The sequence below is a fragment of the Pholcus phalangioides genome, unplaced genomic scaffold (assembly GCF_987345545.1).
Source record: "Pholcus phalangioides strain wild (caught in Gottingen) unplaced genomic scaffold, Ppha-v1.0 ptg000011l_1, whole genome shotgun sequence".
Classification (NCBI taxonomy): domain Eukaryota; kingdom Metazoa; phylum Arthropoda; class Arachnida; order Araneae; family Pholcidae; genus Pholcus; species Pholcus phalangioides.
In genome coordinates this window covers 25,722,999-25,744,098 of record NW_028301604.1, presented here as the reverse complement: position 1 = coordinate 25,744,098, position 21,100 = coordinate 25,722,999, and the positions used below count along the sequence as shown (strand labels likewise).

Sequence of the window (21,100 nt, the reverse complement as noted above, 5' to 3'; positions counted from 1 at the left end):
ATAGCTTTTTCTTCAATTTTTTCACTGTTGTCTTCATCAAAAACAAGAAAAACTGGTGCTGCAGATGGAATTACGAACGATTATTTCTTTTCGGGGCACAACTAGCAGTAGATGGCCATTACGTGGAATCCATATTCGGGTTAGATGTTTCCGACGCAATAAAAAAGAGGGGTAAAGAAGATTAAAAACCAGTAGATAATAAACTCTATATTCGGAACATCGAAACCGTGACCGTTCTTCACGTCTTGTAAAGGTCAAGGTCTGTAGCTCTGCGTTATTGATCAACAGAGTCGGTTGAAGATCCCTTCCTGGTTAGAACCTGTTCCAAACCGGAACATGACAAGAATTCTAATCATTATCAGATCTCAGGGTTTGTTGCCTAGCACGATGCAGTTGGTGTTATTCGTTTGTTCAAGCTATCAGTCGAACTTGGTGCAAATGCCGTTTCGTCTGCGGGCCACCAAATGCGATAAAAATCAAAGGGGCATTCTCCTTCTAGGAAACAAAGGAACGGACTAATTACCCCTTTTCTAACAACTAGATTGAAGAAAAAATATTTCTCTGTCTTGTTTCTTCGTAAAAAAAGCGCGATGAAAACTTAGTTATAGAAATCTTCTAGAATTTCGAGAACTATACGCGGGATGAAACATTTTTCAAGAAGCACAGGGATATTTCTCAACGGAATAGTCGATACGATTCATTCATTCATTATGAAACAAAACTTCGTGTAACAATATAAAGTTTTGTTAAAATATGATTCTCCTGAATTGATGCTGATACAAATTTCGGTGAATGAACGATAATGAACACTTTAAAAAACGCAAAACAAGATAGCATGGCATAACAAAACTGGATGAAGTTTTCAATCTTTTCAACATAGATAGTTTCGTTTTTATTTCTACAAAAAAATAAAATATTTTAATTTTCGAGTTGATCTGAATAAAAATCACATATTTTTGAATTGCTATGAAAAATGAAGTAATACGTTAGAAAAACATGTGAAAATAACTTCATGGCGGAAATCTTCCGAAAAACATGATCCTATTTGTTTTGAATGTATGGTTTAAAAAGGTGTAACCGAAACACACTGATTAAGATATAACTAAAAAGTGACTGATTAAGAAAAAACTGAAAAGTAAATAAACAACTGGAAATGACTTAGGTTTCCAAAGATCACTTGCGGAAAGAGCACGATCAAATTAAGTTTAAACGCAATACAAGTATTTAGGTGTTGAACAATAAAAACGAATAGAAATGGAAAATAAATAAAATTAAAAATCATAGCATATTTTGGCATGCAATGGGTGCTGTTTTCAAAGAAATACAGGGTCTTTATAATTAAAGTTCCACTTTGAAATGGCCATAAAAGGAAAACTACTGGAAAAAAATGTTATCAAACTTGGTAATAGTTTACAGGAGGTCATGGGATTCAATTTTCTGCAAAAAAGTTCAAAAACTCACCACCAGCGGGGAATGGCACTGTATGCAATATTGTTAAACGAAATAAAACATGAAGACATCGGTTTAAAATGTTTTTAATCGTTTCTAAAACGAAACTGTTTGTGGGGTTATGCAAAATCGCAATGGCTATGTGGCTTATTTCTTCAGTGCCATTTCACGGATGACCGGATTATAAGCCGACACTTCCCCATTTCTTGATCACCCTGGTCACCAGACCTTAAATCCTGTAACTTCTGGCTATGGGGTTACCTCAAAGCAACTGTTTATGGTGATAACAAACAATTTGGAGGAATTGAAAAATGCGATACACCGACACGTCCGTAACATTCCTCCTGATATGCTAAGAGCTACTGTTGAGAACGCAGTAATGCGATTTAACTTGCTTTCAGAAAATGGTGGTCACCACATTGAGCATGCTTCGTAACACGTTTTAGAAACGATTAAAAACATTCTAAACCGATGCCTTTATGTCTTATTTCGTTTAACAATATTGCATACAGCGCCATTCCCCGATGGTGGTGAGTTTTTAACTTTTTTGTTTACGGAAAATTGAATCTCATGACCTCCTGTAAACTATTACCAAGTTTGATCAGTAGTTTTCCTTTTATGGTCATTTCAAAGTGGAACTTTAATTGTTATAAAGACCCTGTAGATTTAATTGTTATAAAGACCCTTTAATTATTATAAAGACCTCCGTTTATGCAAGCTTTCAGTCTCTTTTTAAAAGTTATTCAAATGTTTGTGAAGTTGAGATTATATATCTTCATATTTTATACCTAAGCATTTTTCAAAACACCTACGTATCAATAACTTTGAAAATAATTTTTTATTATTACGGTTATAAGAAATCTTTCATTATCTTTCGGAAAATAGCTAAAAGAAATGACTAATTTTATAAAGAGGCCATAGTTCCCTATATTTTTTATCTATTTAGAAATGCCCTGTCATTACCAGATTTTAAAATTATCAAAAAGTAAAAAATACGAAATGTTTGAAGCAGTTTTATAAAAATAGCTTACACATACTGTATTTAACTCTTTTTTTTTTGTCTTAAACCGGCATTACACAATAAAGTTTGATAGAAGTTTTGTAAATCAATTTTTATCAAACTTTATAGTGTAATCCTGTCCTTAGAGACTTGAAGAAGGAGATGGTCACTTGTTCAACGATGATGTATACAATCCCCCAGTTGAAACCGGACTATTGGAAAGATCTCGTTTTTAATATCCCTCTTCGTTGCGTTTAATTGGAGGTGAGCCGAGGGATTCAAAGTCTCCAAGAAAACTACCCCACTGAGTGCGATGACCGCCATGTCATCAACAGACCAGCTTCAACACGTATATATTTATATTCTGACTTATTACGGGAAGGGGAATGACTGCAAATTTAGATTTATTTTTGTCGCTCATCCTATTAGACTGCGAAACGAATACGAAAACGAATCTACTAAATGAACCCTTCCTTTTGCAGCTTAAACTAGTCCTTTTTGACGTGGCATTTATGTTAGAAACATCTACCAAAACATGATTTCTGTTCTTGTTTGATTTTGTTTATTATATTAATAAAAAGGTTAGAGAATGGTTATTTTGCCAAAAAAAACTAATTAATTAATAAAATAATTACTATTTATTGAGTTAAATAACCACTTCATAATTACATTTTGACATAATGTGAAAAATTAATGCATCACTAATTTTTGGTATCATGAAAAGAAACACAATTTTTTCTAGTACCCAAATATTGTATATTTGTGTTGCTCAAGTTCGGACGACACAGGCAAGGGGCTAGAAACTGACATTCTTTCACTTAACGAATGCAGTGATACTTCGGCTAACGAAGATAATAAGTACCGAAATCGCATTCGCTAGCTGAAACGCGATTTTCTGTAAGTTTATATCGAAAATCGACAGTTACTCATTAGATTCATTTTGATTTGCACGAAAATTTAGCTCACTGCACGGCTGTTTTGTTATTAGCACATGGATCCATATCAACTAAAATGTTCGTTAGCTGAATCGGTATTTGTTAGCCGAGACCGAAAAACATCGAAAAAAATCATCGTTAGCAGAAAGACTTAAACTGAGGTGCTCGTTAGCTGAGGTATCACTGTATGACTTTAAGTAACATCAAATAAAGTTACTTCTCTCTAATTTCAAAACTTTTGTGATGGAGTTTTTATTATTTTTCTATCTACCAATTGAAGCATATTGGTTAGAAGTGATGAAGAGAGTTGATGTGTATCTGTTTCTAAATGTATATATATTTTTAGTAGCTTAGTACTGCACTACACATTACATCCAGCATTCCTTCTTATTACTTTCAGTTTTTAATCATCTAAATAAATTTTGAATTTTGCTACTTTCACATTATCTTTACCTATAGACATTAAGAACTGTCATTTTTTGAAGCATAGTCCAAATTTAAGAGCTTATAAACTTGATAGTTAAAGTAAATTTGAAACTTTTGCCTTAAGATACATTTATTTCATAAGAACCCACTCGCACTTTTTAGACAAAATACATGGTTGCAAAATTGATGATAACTCATGAAACCGCAACTAATTATCAATCATCGGTATTGTCCGTATGGCACTGTTATGATAAAGTAGCTCTCTCATCTCAAGTTTTGTTTTTACTGTAAATAAAATTATGTTTCTAGAATGAAACAATTCAACTTTGAATAACTTAAGTTCTTATATTCTGTGAGAAAGGAAATTTACATTTCAAAACTTTCAACTTGTTGAGTGTCAAATGTCGTAGTACTCATTTCAATTGCTCGTCTTAATCTCTACGAGGATCGTATGAGTCAAAAAAACTACTCACTGATGGTATAAAGGAAAACGAAAAAAAAAAAACATTTTCACAAACACAGTATTACGAAAACCAACATTATAAAATTAATCTATCATAGTTAGCAATCTTTTCCTTCCTCTGAGACTGAATTTTACTTGAGAAATGCAATTCCATCATGAAAACCTTTGAAATGTAAACCTATTTCAATTGATTTTTTGAGAGCGAACAGAATCATTGGAAACAAGAGTTGTAGGTAACTGAATTGATATATTAACTCTTTTAATTGCGTTCCCCTTTGTATAGAAATGAAAGTCGTTATTTCAAATTGAGACATAGAAAATTCCTCTATTTAACATTATTTTCTTTCCCATTTTTTTGTTGTTGAAAATTCAAGGTGATATTTTACTCATGTAGAAACAGATAGCGCTTCTGCTACACTTATGTTTGTGATAATCATGTGGTGTGACTTTTTGAATATTTAAATATGAGTATTCATTTTCTTTATTGCACACAAATTTTGTAGTATTTGTTTTCTTGTGATTGATTCGCGACAAAAAAGTCCACTTCTTATCGGTTATTGAACAGTTAGGGAAAAAAATCATGAAACATTACACACACAAATAGTTGAAAATGAAAAATAATAATCTTTTTTAATCTAATTTTTTTATTGATTTTTTTTAGGAAAGCATGATGTTATGATCATGACTATTTTTCACCATCTATAGCAAAAACTAACCCAAACAAAAAAGTATCAGCTTTTATAAATTAAAATGAAAAATTATCAATATGGCATTGGGAAATGAATAATTTTTACAAAACTTGACCTTGAAATTAGAATATGTTTTCATAAACTTCTTTAAATATTGATGTACTTGGCGTTTTGAATAATTATCTATCCCATTATTGAAGGTGAAAACATTGGAACGACCGAGTCATAAAAATGCCCGAACCAGAAAAATTTCATTCTTCAAAAAGAATTTTTAATAAATATTGAAATAACATTTTTTGACAATTTTTCTAAAATTTTCTAACAACATTTAAAATTATTAACTTCATAGAAAATAAAATTGTCAGGCAAACAAAAGTAATGCTCGGTTTTATTTTATTTTTCTGTTTAAAGAATTGTTTTTTCACAACCGCATTCTGTTCGAAGGTGGAAACCAGGTCATTTTGCGGATGTTCCCCGAAGTCAAGAAAGAGGCTGCGTCACGAGTTCGAGGAGGAGCAAAACTAACATGAAGGAAGCTGCGGAATCAGAAAATTATCTTTGGAAGTTGAATCGGGCCAAGATCTTCCCGAATGTATATAAGTGTTAGAGCTACCTGCAGCTTGGGCGAATTCTCGTCGTTTGTCTTCGAAGAATCAGTTGCAGCTCAGTGCGAAGGTCAGCTGGACTAATTGTGATCATCAAAGAGTGAGTATATTCCTTTCAACACTGATTTGCATTGCTGTTATTACTGGAAAACTTTTTAGCATTAAATAAACTCTATTCTAAGCATGAAAATTAATTGATCAAATAAATCAGGTTATTGTAATATTTGTACGTTTGTTTTATGTAGGCTATTTACTTGTCACTATATCAGTTAACCGAATGTACTCTCTCAATTTCCTTCAATTAATTCTTTATTTACATAACATACCTTAAGTTGAAAAAAAAATTATTTGATCTGAATGGTTAAATGAAAAGTATTTCTCTCAGAATATATATAGATAAGACCTCTAAAAAATTCATAGCTTTCAACTTCATCATAAAATACATAAACTCTCACTGACATTCACTTTGTCTCTACCTGATGATTATTATATTGATACAAATAATGCTTGAGGAATTTAAACTCAATCGAGACATATGAAAAATTTAATTTTAAATATACCAAACTTATTTTTAATTGAAGGAAAGAAATTTTTCTCATAAATTTCTTTGGTAACTTAACAGTATTGCATGTCTATGACATGCAATATTTGCTGTCTATAGTTGCAACTGATGTCGTGTTATATATATAGTTGAAAGCATTTACACATTTTTTTTTTAATTTAAGCTGAAAGGTTTGTCGAACATTAAAACCCTAAAACAGTGTGGTTATGTGTTTAATTTACTTAAAGTAACTGTGAATAGTGAGATTGCTCAATTTATAGAGAAACTATGTATGATGATGAAGATGAGAGCTGAAATGTCGGTACTTCACACTTCAACTATAAACAGAAAAGGGAATAATTCACTTATGTACGTAAATAAATATTCCATATTTGTAAGTCTCACCACCCACCCCCCCAGCAGAAAAAAGTTTACATCCCCTTCCCTACACTGTTTAGCCAACCTATAGGATTCCATATTGTATCTGTAGCTTTTACCAAACCATCCCCTGGTCCATTCCCCTTTGGGAAACACTGACGCAAACAATTTTTTTCGCTTTCATTACAGTACACTTGAAACAAAATCATACAATATCAACATACTTAATTGGGCGTAAATTCATAAACATAAGTTTTTGATTAACCAGCTACATGGGAAATAGTTCCTTGTGGTCACACAGTGCGTGTTTCCGTTGTATACGTATGTGTATATATCGTGCGGTGTTATTGCGTGTACTTTTTGATTGTATGTGTATATGTTGCTTTAAATGTGATATATCGGTGATTACGCATAATCGCCGGTTATTGTACATAATCACCAATCGTCTCGGTAAGTTTGATAAATTTCACTACATTTTTCACTTTTATCGGCAATTATGAATAATTCCCAAATGAGGTTGGTAAGTTTGATAAATATGGAAAAATCATGGAGAAATATTATTTAAATTCGACCATTAAATGGTTGAAAACTGACAAACTGATAAATTTTATCAGTTTGTCCCGTACGTGATGGGTGCACTACACGTAATTTGCCATATAAATTAAATTGAATTTAAATAAGTGTAAAGTTACAAGCAAAAAGAAATTATCAATCTTGTAATGCTGACTTTCTTCACATGTACCAACATGTGCAAACAAATCCGATATATCACCGTTAAAATTTATCGTACTAGACTGAAGTTTGAACACATAATATCTGGTAAATGTAAGTTTTTCCATCATGGCCCAGGTCTTCTTCGTCCACCTGCTTATATCTCTTCCTTGAGACAAAGTGGCGGGTCATGATATGGTAAGAAGGAGGAGGTAAATGTAAGTAATTAATTAACGATTTATCATATTTATTAATGCGAGCTGTAGACTTTGCTTAATCTCAGGTAAATGTGATAAATTCACAAAATGTATCAAACTTACCAAAAGGGTCGGTGATTATGCATAATTACCGGATTTAAGATATTTACTGTAACATATATAATTGTTATTTTGATGTATGTGTTATGCGTATATGTGTGTCAATGAAAATATCCACAATTATCAAAAACATTTTTTCTTTAACGTAAAAAACCAACAAACACACACAAATGACAATACAACTGATTTCCAACTAAGAATCAATGAAATACGGTACTTTGATCTAGCTGGCTTCCATTACACAAGCTGGCGTTACTTTAGAGCGAAACTAGAGATAATTTCGAAGTATATATGTAACCCCTCTTCTGCGGTTGTTAAAAAAAAACCTTTTTTTTTCTTTTATTCGTTGGATGATCAAGGATGTTCACCCTGTTACGCATAATAAAAATTATAAAAACAAAAACAAAGAGCATCATACAGAGCGATGATGAAATGACACGAACTTAATTGAATTACTTTGTCGTTTTTTCTACGTGTGTAATCAATTGATAACCCCTCCCCCACAAAAAAATAATCTAAAACTCACATCACCTAGTTATTTAAACATAGGATCAGAAATAGAAGTTGCTTTTGAATGGTCGGCATTGTAGTACTATCATTTGACTACAAAAAAAGTCAATATTTCATGTAGGAGAGACTACCTTGGAACAATATTTTTCAAACTTTTTTTAGTCAGTTTTACCGTTAAATTTCACTAAATTCATTTTCAGTATATGTATATTATATGAAACCTTATATGCAGCTTAGATTACTTTTCTTTCTTACTGTAATCATGAAATATGAATTTATAGAAGATGCTAAAATATTCCAAGGTACAATTGGTTTTGTACCTTAAAACAGGGCAAAATTACAAAGAAAAAGTGCAAATATTACTAAAAACATATATAATTCGTATATTTTTATGTAATACATTATTTTAAAATATAACACATACATCTTATATTGAAATTTAAAATATTTAAATAAAGACGCAAATTATTATTATTATAGTACATTCGGGTAATATGTAATACCACTTTTATTTTTTTTCGATTTTTCCAACTGGAAACATGGTCGAAACCTGAAATCTGTATTTATATAAAATTTGGTTTCTTGTCTTTGCACTGACAAGTCTATCGTATTTAAAAACAAATATTATAACTAAGAGAAAAGCATAAAAAAAATCATTTCGGTGAAGTAACATGGAATGGTTGGGTAACATGGAATAGGGGGTTCCAAATTAAGAAAACTAATTCGAATTGATTAAAAATAAGATTTAAATCTTATTGATTTAATCTTATCTATGACAATGAAAAATATAAATTTCATCGTTTGTTTTTGTAGTTGATGATGCGATGGTTCCATAGTCTATTTACAAGAGTCCCAAATGCAATCTTCCTATTCTGACCCAAAACTGTCAAGGTAGACCCACAGAGAACAGGACACACATTATTTCTCTAGACCTTTCCTCTTCCATCTTATACACTATCTGTGAACAAATAGCGTCCCATCTAACTGGAGAGAAAATGAGCAAAATACAAAAAAATGCAACACTTGGGATGCACATTGTGCTTAGTTTCAAATTATTGTAGCACATCTCCAATAATTAATTAACACTTATGAAAACTTGCCTAAGTAAATTTCTGGAAGCGTGAAAACAAATATTCTCCTATAGCAACCGTGATAATGATGGCAACCCAGCGACGCTGACTCTATAGCAGAGGTCTTCAACCTTTTTCTAGTCACGAGCACTGCCTGCACTCATCATAAAAAGAAGAGCACCCATACTGCAAGTTTGATCTTACCCTTACTACCCATCTGATTTCAATTTTTCAATGCAATTTGTACAAGGTGTTTACTTGGGGCGTTGATCACGTGCTCGCGAACATGAAATCGGACACGAACATCGAGTATTCTGGGTGCTCGCATGCAACAGGTTGAAGATGCCTGCTCTATAGCATCATGGGGAATTTTGAAGTTGTTTATTTTTATCAATGTTCTACTTGGGGGCAATACCTGAAGGCAGAGGAAACTTGGTATTCCAAATTACCCGACACTATTCCATATTTTACCGGAATGTACTATATATATATAGGCCTATACACATACACATACAAACTGAAGAGCCAAAAAAACTGGTACAGGCATGCGTATGCAAATAAAGAGATATGCAACCAATCAGAGTACGGCGCTGCGGTCGGCAACGCCTATATAACACAACAAGTGTCTGGCATAGTTGTTAGATCGGTTACTGCTGCTACAATGGCAGGTTATCGAGATTTAAGTGAGTTTGAACGTGGTGTTATAGTCGGCGCACGAGAGATGGGACATCGCATCTCCGAGGTAGCGATGAAATTTGGATTTTCACGTACGACCATTTCACGAGTGTACCGTGAATATCGGGAATCCGGTAAAAAATTAAATCTACGACATCGCTGCGGCCGGAAAAAGATCATGCAAGAACGGGACCAACGACGACTGACGAGAATCATTAAACGTGACAGACGTGCAACCCTTCCGCAAATTGCTGCAGATTTCAATGCTGGGCCATCAACAAGTGTCAGCGTACGAACCATTCAACGAAACATCATCGATATAGGCTTTCGGAGTGTGGCTGAACGACACAAAGCTTTACGCCTCGCCTGGGCCCGACAACACCGACATTGGACTGTTGAGGACTGGAAACACGTTGCCTGGTCTGACGAGTCTCGGTTCCAATTGCTTCGAGCTGATGGACGTGTACGGGTATGGAGACAACCTCATGAATCCATGGACCCTACATGTCAACAGGGGACTGTTCAAGCTGGTGGACGCTCTGTGATGGTATGGGGCGTATGCAGTTGGCGTGATATGGGACCCCTGATACGTCTAGATACGACTCTGACAGGTGACAGGTACGTAAGCATCCTGTCTGATCACCTGCACCCATTCATGTCCATTCTGCATTCCGACGGACTTGGACAATTTCAGCCGGACAATGCGATACCCCACACGTCCAGAATTGCTACAAAGTGGCTCCAGGAACACTCTTCTGACTTTACACACTTCCGCTGGCCGCCGAAATCCCCAGACATGAACATTATTGAACATATCTGGGATGCCTTGCAACGTGCTGTTCAGAAGAGATCTCCACCCCCTCTTACTCCTACGGATTTATGGACAGCCCTGCAGGATTCATGGTGTCAATTACCTCCTGCACTACTTCAGACATTAGTCGAGTCCATGCCACGTCGTGTTGCGGCACTTCTGCGTGCTCGCGGGGGCCCTACACGATATTAGGTAGGTGTACCAGTTTTTTTGGCTCTTCAGTGTATATATATTTATTAATAAATCAATTCATAAATTCCCTTGTGATTGATTCTCCCTTTCGTTATAAAAAACCTTAGCTATTTCAACAATATTTTGTGACTGAATTTAAAGCAAATGAGATTCTGACGCTTATCTTCTGATTCCTTTATTCATATAAATCCTTGCGAAGTGATTTCCTGGTGGAACGATTTTCTTTTCCCTCCCCGATGGTTCACCACTCTGTTCTGCCACCATTTAATTGCCACATATTTTCACACCTGAATATGGGAACTATGTCAGATTTGTATTGGTGATACTTAATAGTGTGCTTGTGTGTGTGCCCAACAAGTTTTATGTTCAGTAGATGGTGCCATCTATCCCGGGCTGCAACTAGATACTTTCTCAAATGGGGCAAGCATGCATTTTGGCTCCCCTTGTAATGTAGAAGAAGCAGTTATAAAAGGTGAATTCGGCTCCCCCTCTAGTCCAGAGCCCAAGGCACCAAACCCACCTGCCCCCCCCCCCCCCACAGTTATGGCCCTGCATCTATCCTCCAAATTGGTTATGCGTGGATTTGTAGTAGGTAGGTGTTGTAGGTCTGTGTAATCATCGTGGCAACTACAGCTTTTTTCAAAAGAAAAGCCAACTCAAAGTTGGAAAACCTTAGAAAATCATATTTTTAGCCAATTATCACTGTGCAATTGTGGGTTCCTGGCCTGAATTTTTACAAAAGGCAAAATCTGGTAGGTATGGGCCCATGCTCTCTTCCCAAGAAGATCAAAAGTTAAAAATATTTTTGTAGAAAATTAAAATATTGAGAGAAAAATTACATTCTTATATAGGGCGGGGCCCTACACGATATTAGGTAGGTGTACCAGTTTTTTTGGCTCTTCAGTGTATATATATACATGAAAGTAACTATAATGGAGGTAGGAACGTATTTAAACATAAAATGAAATCCATAATTATTCTACATTATAATCGTAAAAAGGATAATAGAATGTTTTTACGTTTTTTAGTTGTGACAGCTCCTCTGATCCTGGGTGATTGCATAAGAGATGCAACATCCATGATTTATATGACTTGCCATATTTGGCACTGATGAATAATAAAATATATTCTCATTTATATTTCTTAGAAATTAATTTCAAATTTTATTGGCAAAAGTTTTTGTTGGACGCAGCCCACATTGTGAACTTTTCCAACAAATTCCACGAAGAAATAACTAAATGTAGATAGAAGAGAAGAAATGGATATAGCTGAAGTTCTCATAAGAGAGGAAGATAGAATGAAAATATAAAATATTTATTCATTTATTTACATTACCTATATATGAAGGCCTGCACTTACATCACAAAGAGGGGAAGAAAGACACGCACAAAAAAAAAATCCAAATAAACAGACAAACGAATAAGATCAACAAACAAGTAAAATAAAATATAAAAAAATAAGCAAGCAGTAAAAAAATAAAATAAAAAATATTCTACAACTATTAAAAGAGGTGTATACAGGGGGATTCAGAAAAGATGAGAAAACTTTAAGATAGTACATACCAATGTAAACGATTGTCATCAAAGAATGCATGGTCTAACATCTATCGCATTTCAAACGGCCACTCTGCAAACGTTAAAACGGTATTCCTGTCGAAATTTATTGGGAGAAAAAGAACACCATGCAATCAAATATAACCTGGTGAAGAAGAAGAAACCTATGCAAATCTGCTTCACAGTGAATAAAAGGCACGGATTCAGTATTGCTAAAGTGTGCCATTATCCCGTACGTTACAACTGTTAGAACAGTTGCACGCTGGAATAACTTCACAGGGCTGGCATCCGCGCCTTTTATTGACTGTGACGCAGATTTGCATAAGTTTTCTTCTTCTTCCCCAGGTTACATTTGCATGCATAGTGTTCTTTTTCCTGCCGATAAATTTCAACAGGAATGCCGATTTAACGTTTGCGGGGTGGCCGTTTCGAAATGTGCTAGCGCGTTTGCGTTTCATGTTAGACCATGCATTTTTTGATGACAATTGTTTGCATTGGTATGTACTATCAACTCTTCAAGTTTTTCCATCTTTTCTGAATCACCCTGTATAAAATTACATAAAGGACTGCAATTGATAAGTTAAAACCACAACGACATAACTGTAGCTGGCTCAGGAATGATAAAAACAATGAAAAAATTCTTCACAAAAAAAATAAAATTAATTAAAAAGCAAAGCATAGCATCGAAGGTATGGAGACAGATCATGGTTTTTTAAGGCAGCCTTGAACTGATGGATTGTAGGCTTCGTTATAATCTCACCGGGTAATGTGTTCCATATGCGGGCTGTGCCAATGAAAAAATTATGGTACCATGTGTTACTTCGGCAGAATGGGATTCTGATAGTAAATTCGTGGGCTCAATGCTAGATCAAGGAAGAGTCGGTGCTGTTCGAGTGAGTGTTGATTCACGTGTGCTCCAGTCTCTCTCTATAGGACACATTTTTAAAAAGCGAGAGAAGAATTAGTTAATTAGTAAAAGTTAAAATCCCTAGGTACACTTGGGCAATTTCAAAATTTAGAGCAATTTGTATGATTTATTAGGTGACAGCATAGATTATAATTACTAAGTATAGTTCACTAAAGCTTGCAATGTTGAGAAGAAACACGGCAAAAACAAGCGCATAATTTTGTTTCTAAAATGTGCCTACTTGAGAGGTCTTTGCCAAGGTCAAAAGCAAAGATCTGAAACAACGTTCAGTTGTAACACTACGTATATATCTAACCTCTTGTACTCCTAAAACATCAGATAAAATGCAATACTATTAAAAATATTTCGAGTGTTTCAAAGAGTTTATTTACTATGTTCAAGGTACAACAGTTTCCCCCACGTACTTATTTTTATTCAAAATAGAAAACTATGAAGTTATTTTAATAACACAACGTCACTTCCACATTAAAATAATACACATTTATTATGGCTGCTTTTGAAGAAATTAAAAATCTTTTATGCATGCTGTGGTGTGTGTGTGTGTGTGTGCAAAGAATGTAATTTGATATTAAGGTATTTCATATTTAAAGATTTAAGATATTATATTTTAAGAAGCACGTATGCAGTAATTACATTGCTTTGGATATGATTACTCAAATTGTCATTTTTTTAGCTGATTCATGGGAAATTAAAATAATTTTAAATCGCAAAATCAATCCATGCTAGTGTTTCCCAAAGTGGGCAATATGGCCCCCTGTGGGCGATGGAATGGTCCAGGGGGACGATAGAAACTACCATTTAACATAGAATCCTATGGGTTCACTTGAGTTGGGGAAGGATGAGAGAAAAAAATTTCTGAACAAGGGGGCGACGGAATAAAAAGTTTGGGAAACTATGATCTATGCAATTTGCATTCAAAATATTACATTGTGATCACTCAAAAAAATTTCTACGTTATTGCCAACATGAATTTATATATATATGCAATGGACCACTAGACAAAAGTAATATGTGAGGATCGCATAATTTTTTTGGAGCATGAGAATGGTACCAGAACATGATTTTAAAAAAATCATTCCTAAATTATGTCCTTAAAGCGTTCCTTTTTCTTGCACTATGCTTGGTAATTTCAAATATTGAATGTATCATGAATGGAAATGCCAGTGATGGAAACATCCAAATTTAATAGGGGAGGGGAAGGGAATGGAACTATATAGCTGAAAATGGTCGAGAAATAATGCCTGAAGCATACAACAAATACTTGAAAGGTAACGCATTAAGTGGATTGCGATGACTGCGCTAATGCCCATTTGATGAACTCGGGAAGTATATATAAATACATATAGTTGTGTGTATATTATATACATTTCATTTCCACTCACGTACATCTAGTATAAAAATGGCAAGAGTATCATCAACTTTCGAGAATTTAGAATCTAATTGAGGAAATGATTGGTGATAAAAAATTCGCGGAATGATCGTGGTGTAGGGTAAAGAACCTATAAGGTGATCTAAAGCATGTTTTTTTTTCGAATGAGGTACGTGGATAGATAATTGATAAAAGGAAGTACATATGATAAACTCCAGTTGATAGAAAAAAGATTCTATATATGTATATATTTATTTATTTAGAAATGCGGAATATACTGTTTATACAGTATCTCCAAGAAACCGAATACTTCATTGTTTTCATTCACGATTAAATTTTAAATGATTTATTCATGAATTATTATCATTAGTGAATGAAATAGTTTAAATGATTTGAAAATTCATATTCCTAATTCTAAAAGTGATGTTAAATGTTATTATTCACTTTTATATTTCAATGAGTTCTGTAAAATTTAAATTTACTGTAACTTTCACTTAAGACTGAGTAAATTATTCTTTATGAAAAGAAGGGGTTTTTTTTAAAAATCGGATTGAATATGCGCTTACTAATGACTTTTCTCGGGTATCATCATAAAACTCTATAACACTGTAAACGAGTTTATTCTCGAGGTGAATAGTCGAAGAGGTCAATAGTCAACAAGGTCAATAGTAACTTGTTTCTTTCAATGCACATCTCAATTGTTCATCGTTGTGATGTGTAATAATTGACATAACACTGTGTGGCCACGTCTCGTCATATGAATATTCTTTATATTTTTCTCAGACGGGATGAAAAGTGGAAAGAACCTTTTCACGCCAAATTTACGCAATATTTCTTACTGTAACTTTGATTGGATTTCTACAAGCCTTGCTTGTTTAACATTTCTCATGGTCAGCGCGTAATGAATAAAATGTTTAGCTCTCATATTTTGGTGAATCACTTTTAAATCGGTCGTAATTCGTACAGAGGATGAATGAATGAACGCCAGAACTTTGCCACTGGACTTATCCCGTTGCCGAGATCTCTTCCAGTCCAGCTTCGTGGCAGAGTTCGGAACACTTCATTTTGTATCAAAAAAAACATACAAAATTTTTACAACATATTTTTCCCGGACGACCGGACGATTGGGTACTGTCACGATTTACTAATTTTGTGGTGATTTCAGACGAGATGGGGTTGGGAGTTGGAGAAAAGTTTCAGGGTTTCGTTAGGATGAATGTACACATATTAAGATGAAGGTATATTTTAAAAGCAATTGGAGGGGGGGGCATGCCATCTCATCTGTTATCTTACACTTGTCATATTATATACACAGGATACAAAAAAAAAACATACGAAATGAGAATTTTATTGTGAAATATAAAATATCCATCGGAGCGAGTCATCTCGCTTAACACCTTATTGGTGATCAAATGGGTTTGCTAACTTGTGGACTAGAAGCCAGCATTAGTTCTATTGGGTAGAGTTCACTCGCTCCGGTGGATTTGATGAAAATATACAAAATAGAAATATTGTGTGTGTGGGGGAATATATACAATTAGGGATCACCCGTGCCATCTCGCTTAGCACCTTATTTGGTGAGCAACGTGAATATGAATACTCACGTGTGTTGTGGACATGAAAAGCATGAAGAACTTGAATAGAGGAAAGAGAAATACACATATACATATACGGGGTGATTATAAAAAAACTATCCCGACATATGGGCCCCTAACTATCATACCATTCACAGAAACTGAATGAAATTTTGGCATAAGGTATTTTGAGGTATGCGCTCAAGAATGATATGGAAAACAACAGTGTCACTCTAACAGTTACGGTTACAGTGAGAAAATTTCGAAAATATCAAATGGCAATACCAAGTTTTTTGTATTAGAATGTGATCTCCATTGTGAAAAACCCTAAATAGCGTTCGAACGGCAACTGTAGCATGAAAATCACCGGCGGTAGATAGGCTAAAAGTGAGGACAACCAATAAGGACAGAGAAACATCATAAAATAAAGCATTTTATTGTGTTTCACAAATTTTCCACATGACCTCCTTCACACACAATGACACTTTGCATGCGGCAGATGGTGGATAGCACTGCAATGCGATCTCCATACTGCAAAACACTAAATAGCGTTGGAATGGCACCTGTAGCACGAAAATCCCCGGAGCTAGGCAAGGAAGAAGTAAAAAGGACTTTGCCGTGCACCAGAGCATTAATGTTCGTTTCATTCGTCACACCGTTTCTTCGGCTGAGATCCCAGCCTGATTAGTCCTCCACAAGGAAAATTTGTGAAACACAATAAAATGCTTTATTTTATGCTGCTTCTCTGTCCTTATTGGTTGTCCTCACTTTTAGCCTATCTACCGCCGGTGATTTTCATGCTACAGTTGCCGTTCGAACGCTATTTAGGGTTTTTCACAATGGAGATGACATTCCAATACAAAAAACTTGGTGTTGCCACTTGATGTTTTCGAAATTTTCTCACTGTAACCGTAACTGTTAGAGTGACACTGTTGTTTTCCATATCATTCTTGAGCGCATACATCAAAATACCTTATGCCAAAATTTCATTCAGTTTTTGTGAATGGTATGATAGTTAGGGGCCCATATGTCGGGATAGTTTTTTTATAATCACCCTGTATATAACTACCAGGCCGAGTCGTCTTGCTGTGAACCTATTTTGGTGAGCAATGTGAGATTAGTTTAAATGCGAGATTGTCTGGACAGAGCCTTAACTAAGGATTAGCTTCGGTCTTGTTGTTTAGGTTGACTCCCTCTGGCTTGTTATATTTAATAAAGAAAAAATGAATATATATATAAAATATAAACTACATGAATGGTTATTATGAAACCATTCGTGTCCTCCCGCCTAGCACCCCCGCTAGAAGAGCTGAATGGAGGACACTTGTGTTATCACATTTACATTATTGTTACGGGAATGTCGTAAAAATTCTTTTTCGGGTCCCGTTAGTACATGCTATATCTTGTACATGTAATGGTTATGTATTAGTAGTGGCAGTCATGTGGATATGTTTTGTGTTTGTTGTTTTTATCTATTTCTGTTTTTCCCTTATTTTTGCAAAACTTAAAAAATTATTTTATAAATCTGGTGGACAGATTTTTTTTTTTCGTTGGCGTGTATATATTTGACAAAGCTTGCAATCCTTGTTGCTGATTTTTGTTTTTGATTATTTGAGTGAACCAGTGTTTTCTATTGTTTTCGGAATCGTACAGAGGCTTGGCAAACGCAAATATAAATATGTAATGATGGCATTAGCATATGTGAATAATTTAAATTAGCATATGTGTAACAAATAAAAATTTGTAATGTCTTTGAAAAACAGTTATGGAATGAATTTTGTTAAATAAAAAAAGAGAATTACAAAAATATTTATTTATTTAAAATACCACCGTTAAACATGCGTTACGAGGAAAAAATTAGTTCAGAAAATTAAACGTGACTCAAAAAAGCTACATGAAAATGCTAGCAAAATACATTTCAGAATACACTGCATTTTATTTTTAAAATACAATGTTTTAACCTTATATTCATTTATAACTTGAACGCATGAACGAAGTTTAGTTCAAGATGAGTTTAAATGAAAAAATAACACGAAAATATGAAACTGTGGCTCTGCGGTCACAAACGGTTCCGCGTGATAGTGCATTTAAACCTCCATCTAACACATTATAGAAAGTAGAATAAGAAGAAAGAATTTTTTTGTTTTGTTCTTGTGGTTCTTGTGAAAATGAGTGATAAACAAATATGAGTTATTGTACAATTGCGAAATGCAAGAATTATACTCGGAGGACAACGTATCATACTTTCCTAAAGATCCAGAGACTCGCAAAATATGGGTGTCGAAATGTAAGAGTCTCGATCAAGTAAACTGTAGGTGCGCTGATATTAGACTCATGGATAAATACTTTATCCTTTGGTGGATTAAGAGTGCCGTCGGAGAAAATGGAGAAGAACGGTTGATAGCTCCGAAAGTAACTTTGAGCATGAGACATTCAACCAACAAAAAAGAGTTGAAAGAAAGGAGTTCCCTTATGTATGCTCAAAAGCTAAACACAGTTGTTCAAGGATAAGGACTTTTATCAGAATTAAAAGTTTGAATAGGGATAAAAAGTGCATTAGAGGAGAAAGAGATTAAAAAAACTAGGAAATGGATTAAATCCAAGAAATAGTTGGTAAGTAACAATGTCTTTTGATGTAAGTATTCAAAATAGTAATAACTTTTCAAACATTTTATATTAGGATTTCTTTTTTTATATTTGCTTCTAGTGTTTTTACGTTGCAGTTGCATTGGTGATAACGAAGTTAACACTTCTGAAACTTACACCTGATTCAAATGAAATTAAAAAGAGATGATTAAAAATTATTGAAAGTTCGAAAGATAATTGAAATTGTCTCCAGATGGCTTTCAATCAACCCTATGAAAATTAACCAACGTACGTGATTTAACTAAAATGAATCAGAGAAAAATATTCTTAGTGGAAGTTCCCTCATAAGCAAATGAAAAATTTCTTATTGTAAATGTTTAAATGGTGGGACAAAGCAAGCCAATAGGTATGCAAATACTAATGACAATAATCAAAAAGATAATTTTGCAAAGAATTCAATAAAATAGGCAGCACAGCGATTGCAAACTATTATAATTAACAAGATAGCAAACCGGGTGCACTCTCAGTTTTGCTGGAGCAATGACGTCGCGCATAACGTTAGCTGGCCAGCCCCTCATGAGACAGCCCTTATTACACAGCCCTGGATGCAACTATCCGCCGGACTCCTTTGTCCCGGCAGTTACAAGATGACTTTTCTTTTCGAGTTCACCTCAACATAATATCCCGAAAATATCTGTTTCCTTGATATTTTGGTCTGAGAGAAAGCCGTCTATATATCTTTCTCGACCGTCCCACCTGGGGACCATTTCCTGAAGTAAAGAGAGGCTACTACTGCCTCTACTTCAGCGCCTCACGCCATACCGCTTGAAATAAGGAAGGCAAGTTCGTGTCTCTAAACGATAGCATGCTTGCCTGGTATGCAAAAGGGCCTGGGTTCGTGTCCCGGTGGAGACAAGATGATTTTTCTTTCCGAGTTCACCTCAGCATAATATCAAAAAAATATGTTTACTTAAAAAAATGTTTTTCAAATGAAAAATAATGTACGGGGTTTGAAAGCACCAGTAACAGTACAGTTAGAAATGTGAAGTAATAGAGATAATAATTTCATTTTTGTGTCATTTGTGAGAATTAATTTTGAGTTTTAATTTATTTTTTTGTTCTGTTCGAAATAACAATTAAGAGCATTTGTTTATTTTTGAAGGAATTATATTGTTTCATTTGATTGCTGGAAAAACTGAAATCAAAAATGAAACTCTTATGCTGTTTGTTATGTAAGCACGAAATTTAAAATTTTAATACTGATTGTGTTATCATCATTGACTATCATGTTACAATTTTATGGCATTAAAACTACAAAAAACTCAATGTGAAAAACTATTCCACGCAATCTATATACTATACCTATATGTAACTGTTTCAATGTTCATGTATCTTGTGCTCCTCGTTACAGAAAAATGGGTGCGATCAGCCTACGGATTCTTCTAACTGTTGTGATTTTGGCGTTCCTAGGATCACACTGTCACGGCCAACGACCAGGTATTGGTAAGACACTTTCTTTCTCGTTGAGGAGAACGATTTTACATTGAGGTTTTACCGTTCCCAAACTAACAACAGAGCTGCAGCTTACGTGTGAAGTAAACAGAAAAGAATAAATATAAACTATTAAATTCATAGAAAAAAAGCTCCTATTCTCCTGTGCAAAATATAATTCTACCGTTATGATTGCTATAAGTTTGAATTTGCCACAAAGAGTATGCTTAAGCTCATCACACACACATCTATATCTATCTACATATATATATATATATATATATATATATATATATATATATATATATATATATATGCAGTTATGGATATGAAATTCGGTCAATACTTTTATTTTATAAAGTAAAGACCCACTAAGAAAGGGTTTTTTGAAATTCGACCCCTAAGGGGGTCATTAGGGGGTTCAAAGGTTCAGAGAAATCATGCCGAGTGAAAACAGCTGAAACTATAAATTGGAAATTCGGTCGGTATCTTCATTTTATGATGCAGACTCGCTAAGAAGGGATTTCTCAAAATTCACTCCCTAAAGGGGTTTCAAGGAAGAATTTTCGGATTACCGAATTCACGCGAGCGAAGCTGCGGGTAGCAGCTAGTATTTGAATAAGGGAAAATAAAGTTCACGATCACTTCGAACAGGCGTTTAATGTCATGCCTGCAGAAAACTGATTTCTCAACAGCTTTTCTATGTTCTATGTTCTTAGTAGTTATCAACTACTGAATTTTTGGATGGACAAACATGACATACAATATAAAGCTTGCATTGATTTTGCAGCATAGGACTTGGGAAATCTATCATAATCAAAGAATAC

The 21,100-nt window shown here is 34.3% G+C and overlaps 2 protein-coding genes across 3 annotated transcripts in view; one reads left to right on the top strand and one right to left on the bottom strand.

The window, feature by feature from the left end:
* Positions 1–14,902, bottom strand: part of LOC149080273 (uncharacterized) — a 57,122-nt gene extending 42,220 nt beyond the window's left edge. Inside the window, exon 1 of the mRNA XM_089239396.1 lies at positions 12,335–14,902. Coding sequence (XP_089095522.1) covers positions 12,335–12,365 — 31 coding nt within the window. The 5' untranslated portion in view covers positions 12,366–14,902. The remainder of the gene's footprint in view (positions 1–12,334) is intronic.
* The window catches only part of LOC149080272 (uncharacterized), a 40,391-nt gene continuing 24,761 nt past the window's right edge, over positions 5,471–21,100 (top strand). The window contains exons 1-2 of one of the 2 annotated variants that reach the window (XM_089239398.1): positions 5,471–5,667; positions 20,194–20,285. In XM_089239398.1, coding sequence (XP_089095524.1) covers positions 20,198–20,285 — 88 coding nt within the window. In that variant the 5' untranslated portion in view covers positions 5,471–5,667; positions 20,194–20,197. The remainder of the gene's footprint in view (positions 5,668–20,193; positions 20,286–21,100) is intronic. The other variant, XM_089239399.1, reaches the window with a different exon arrangement.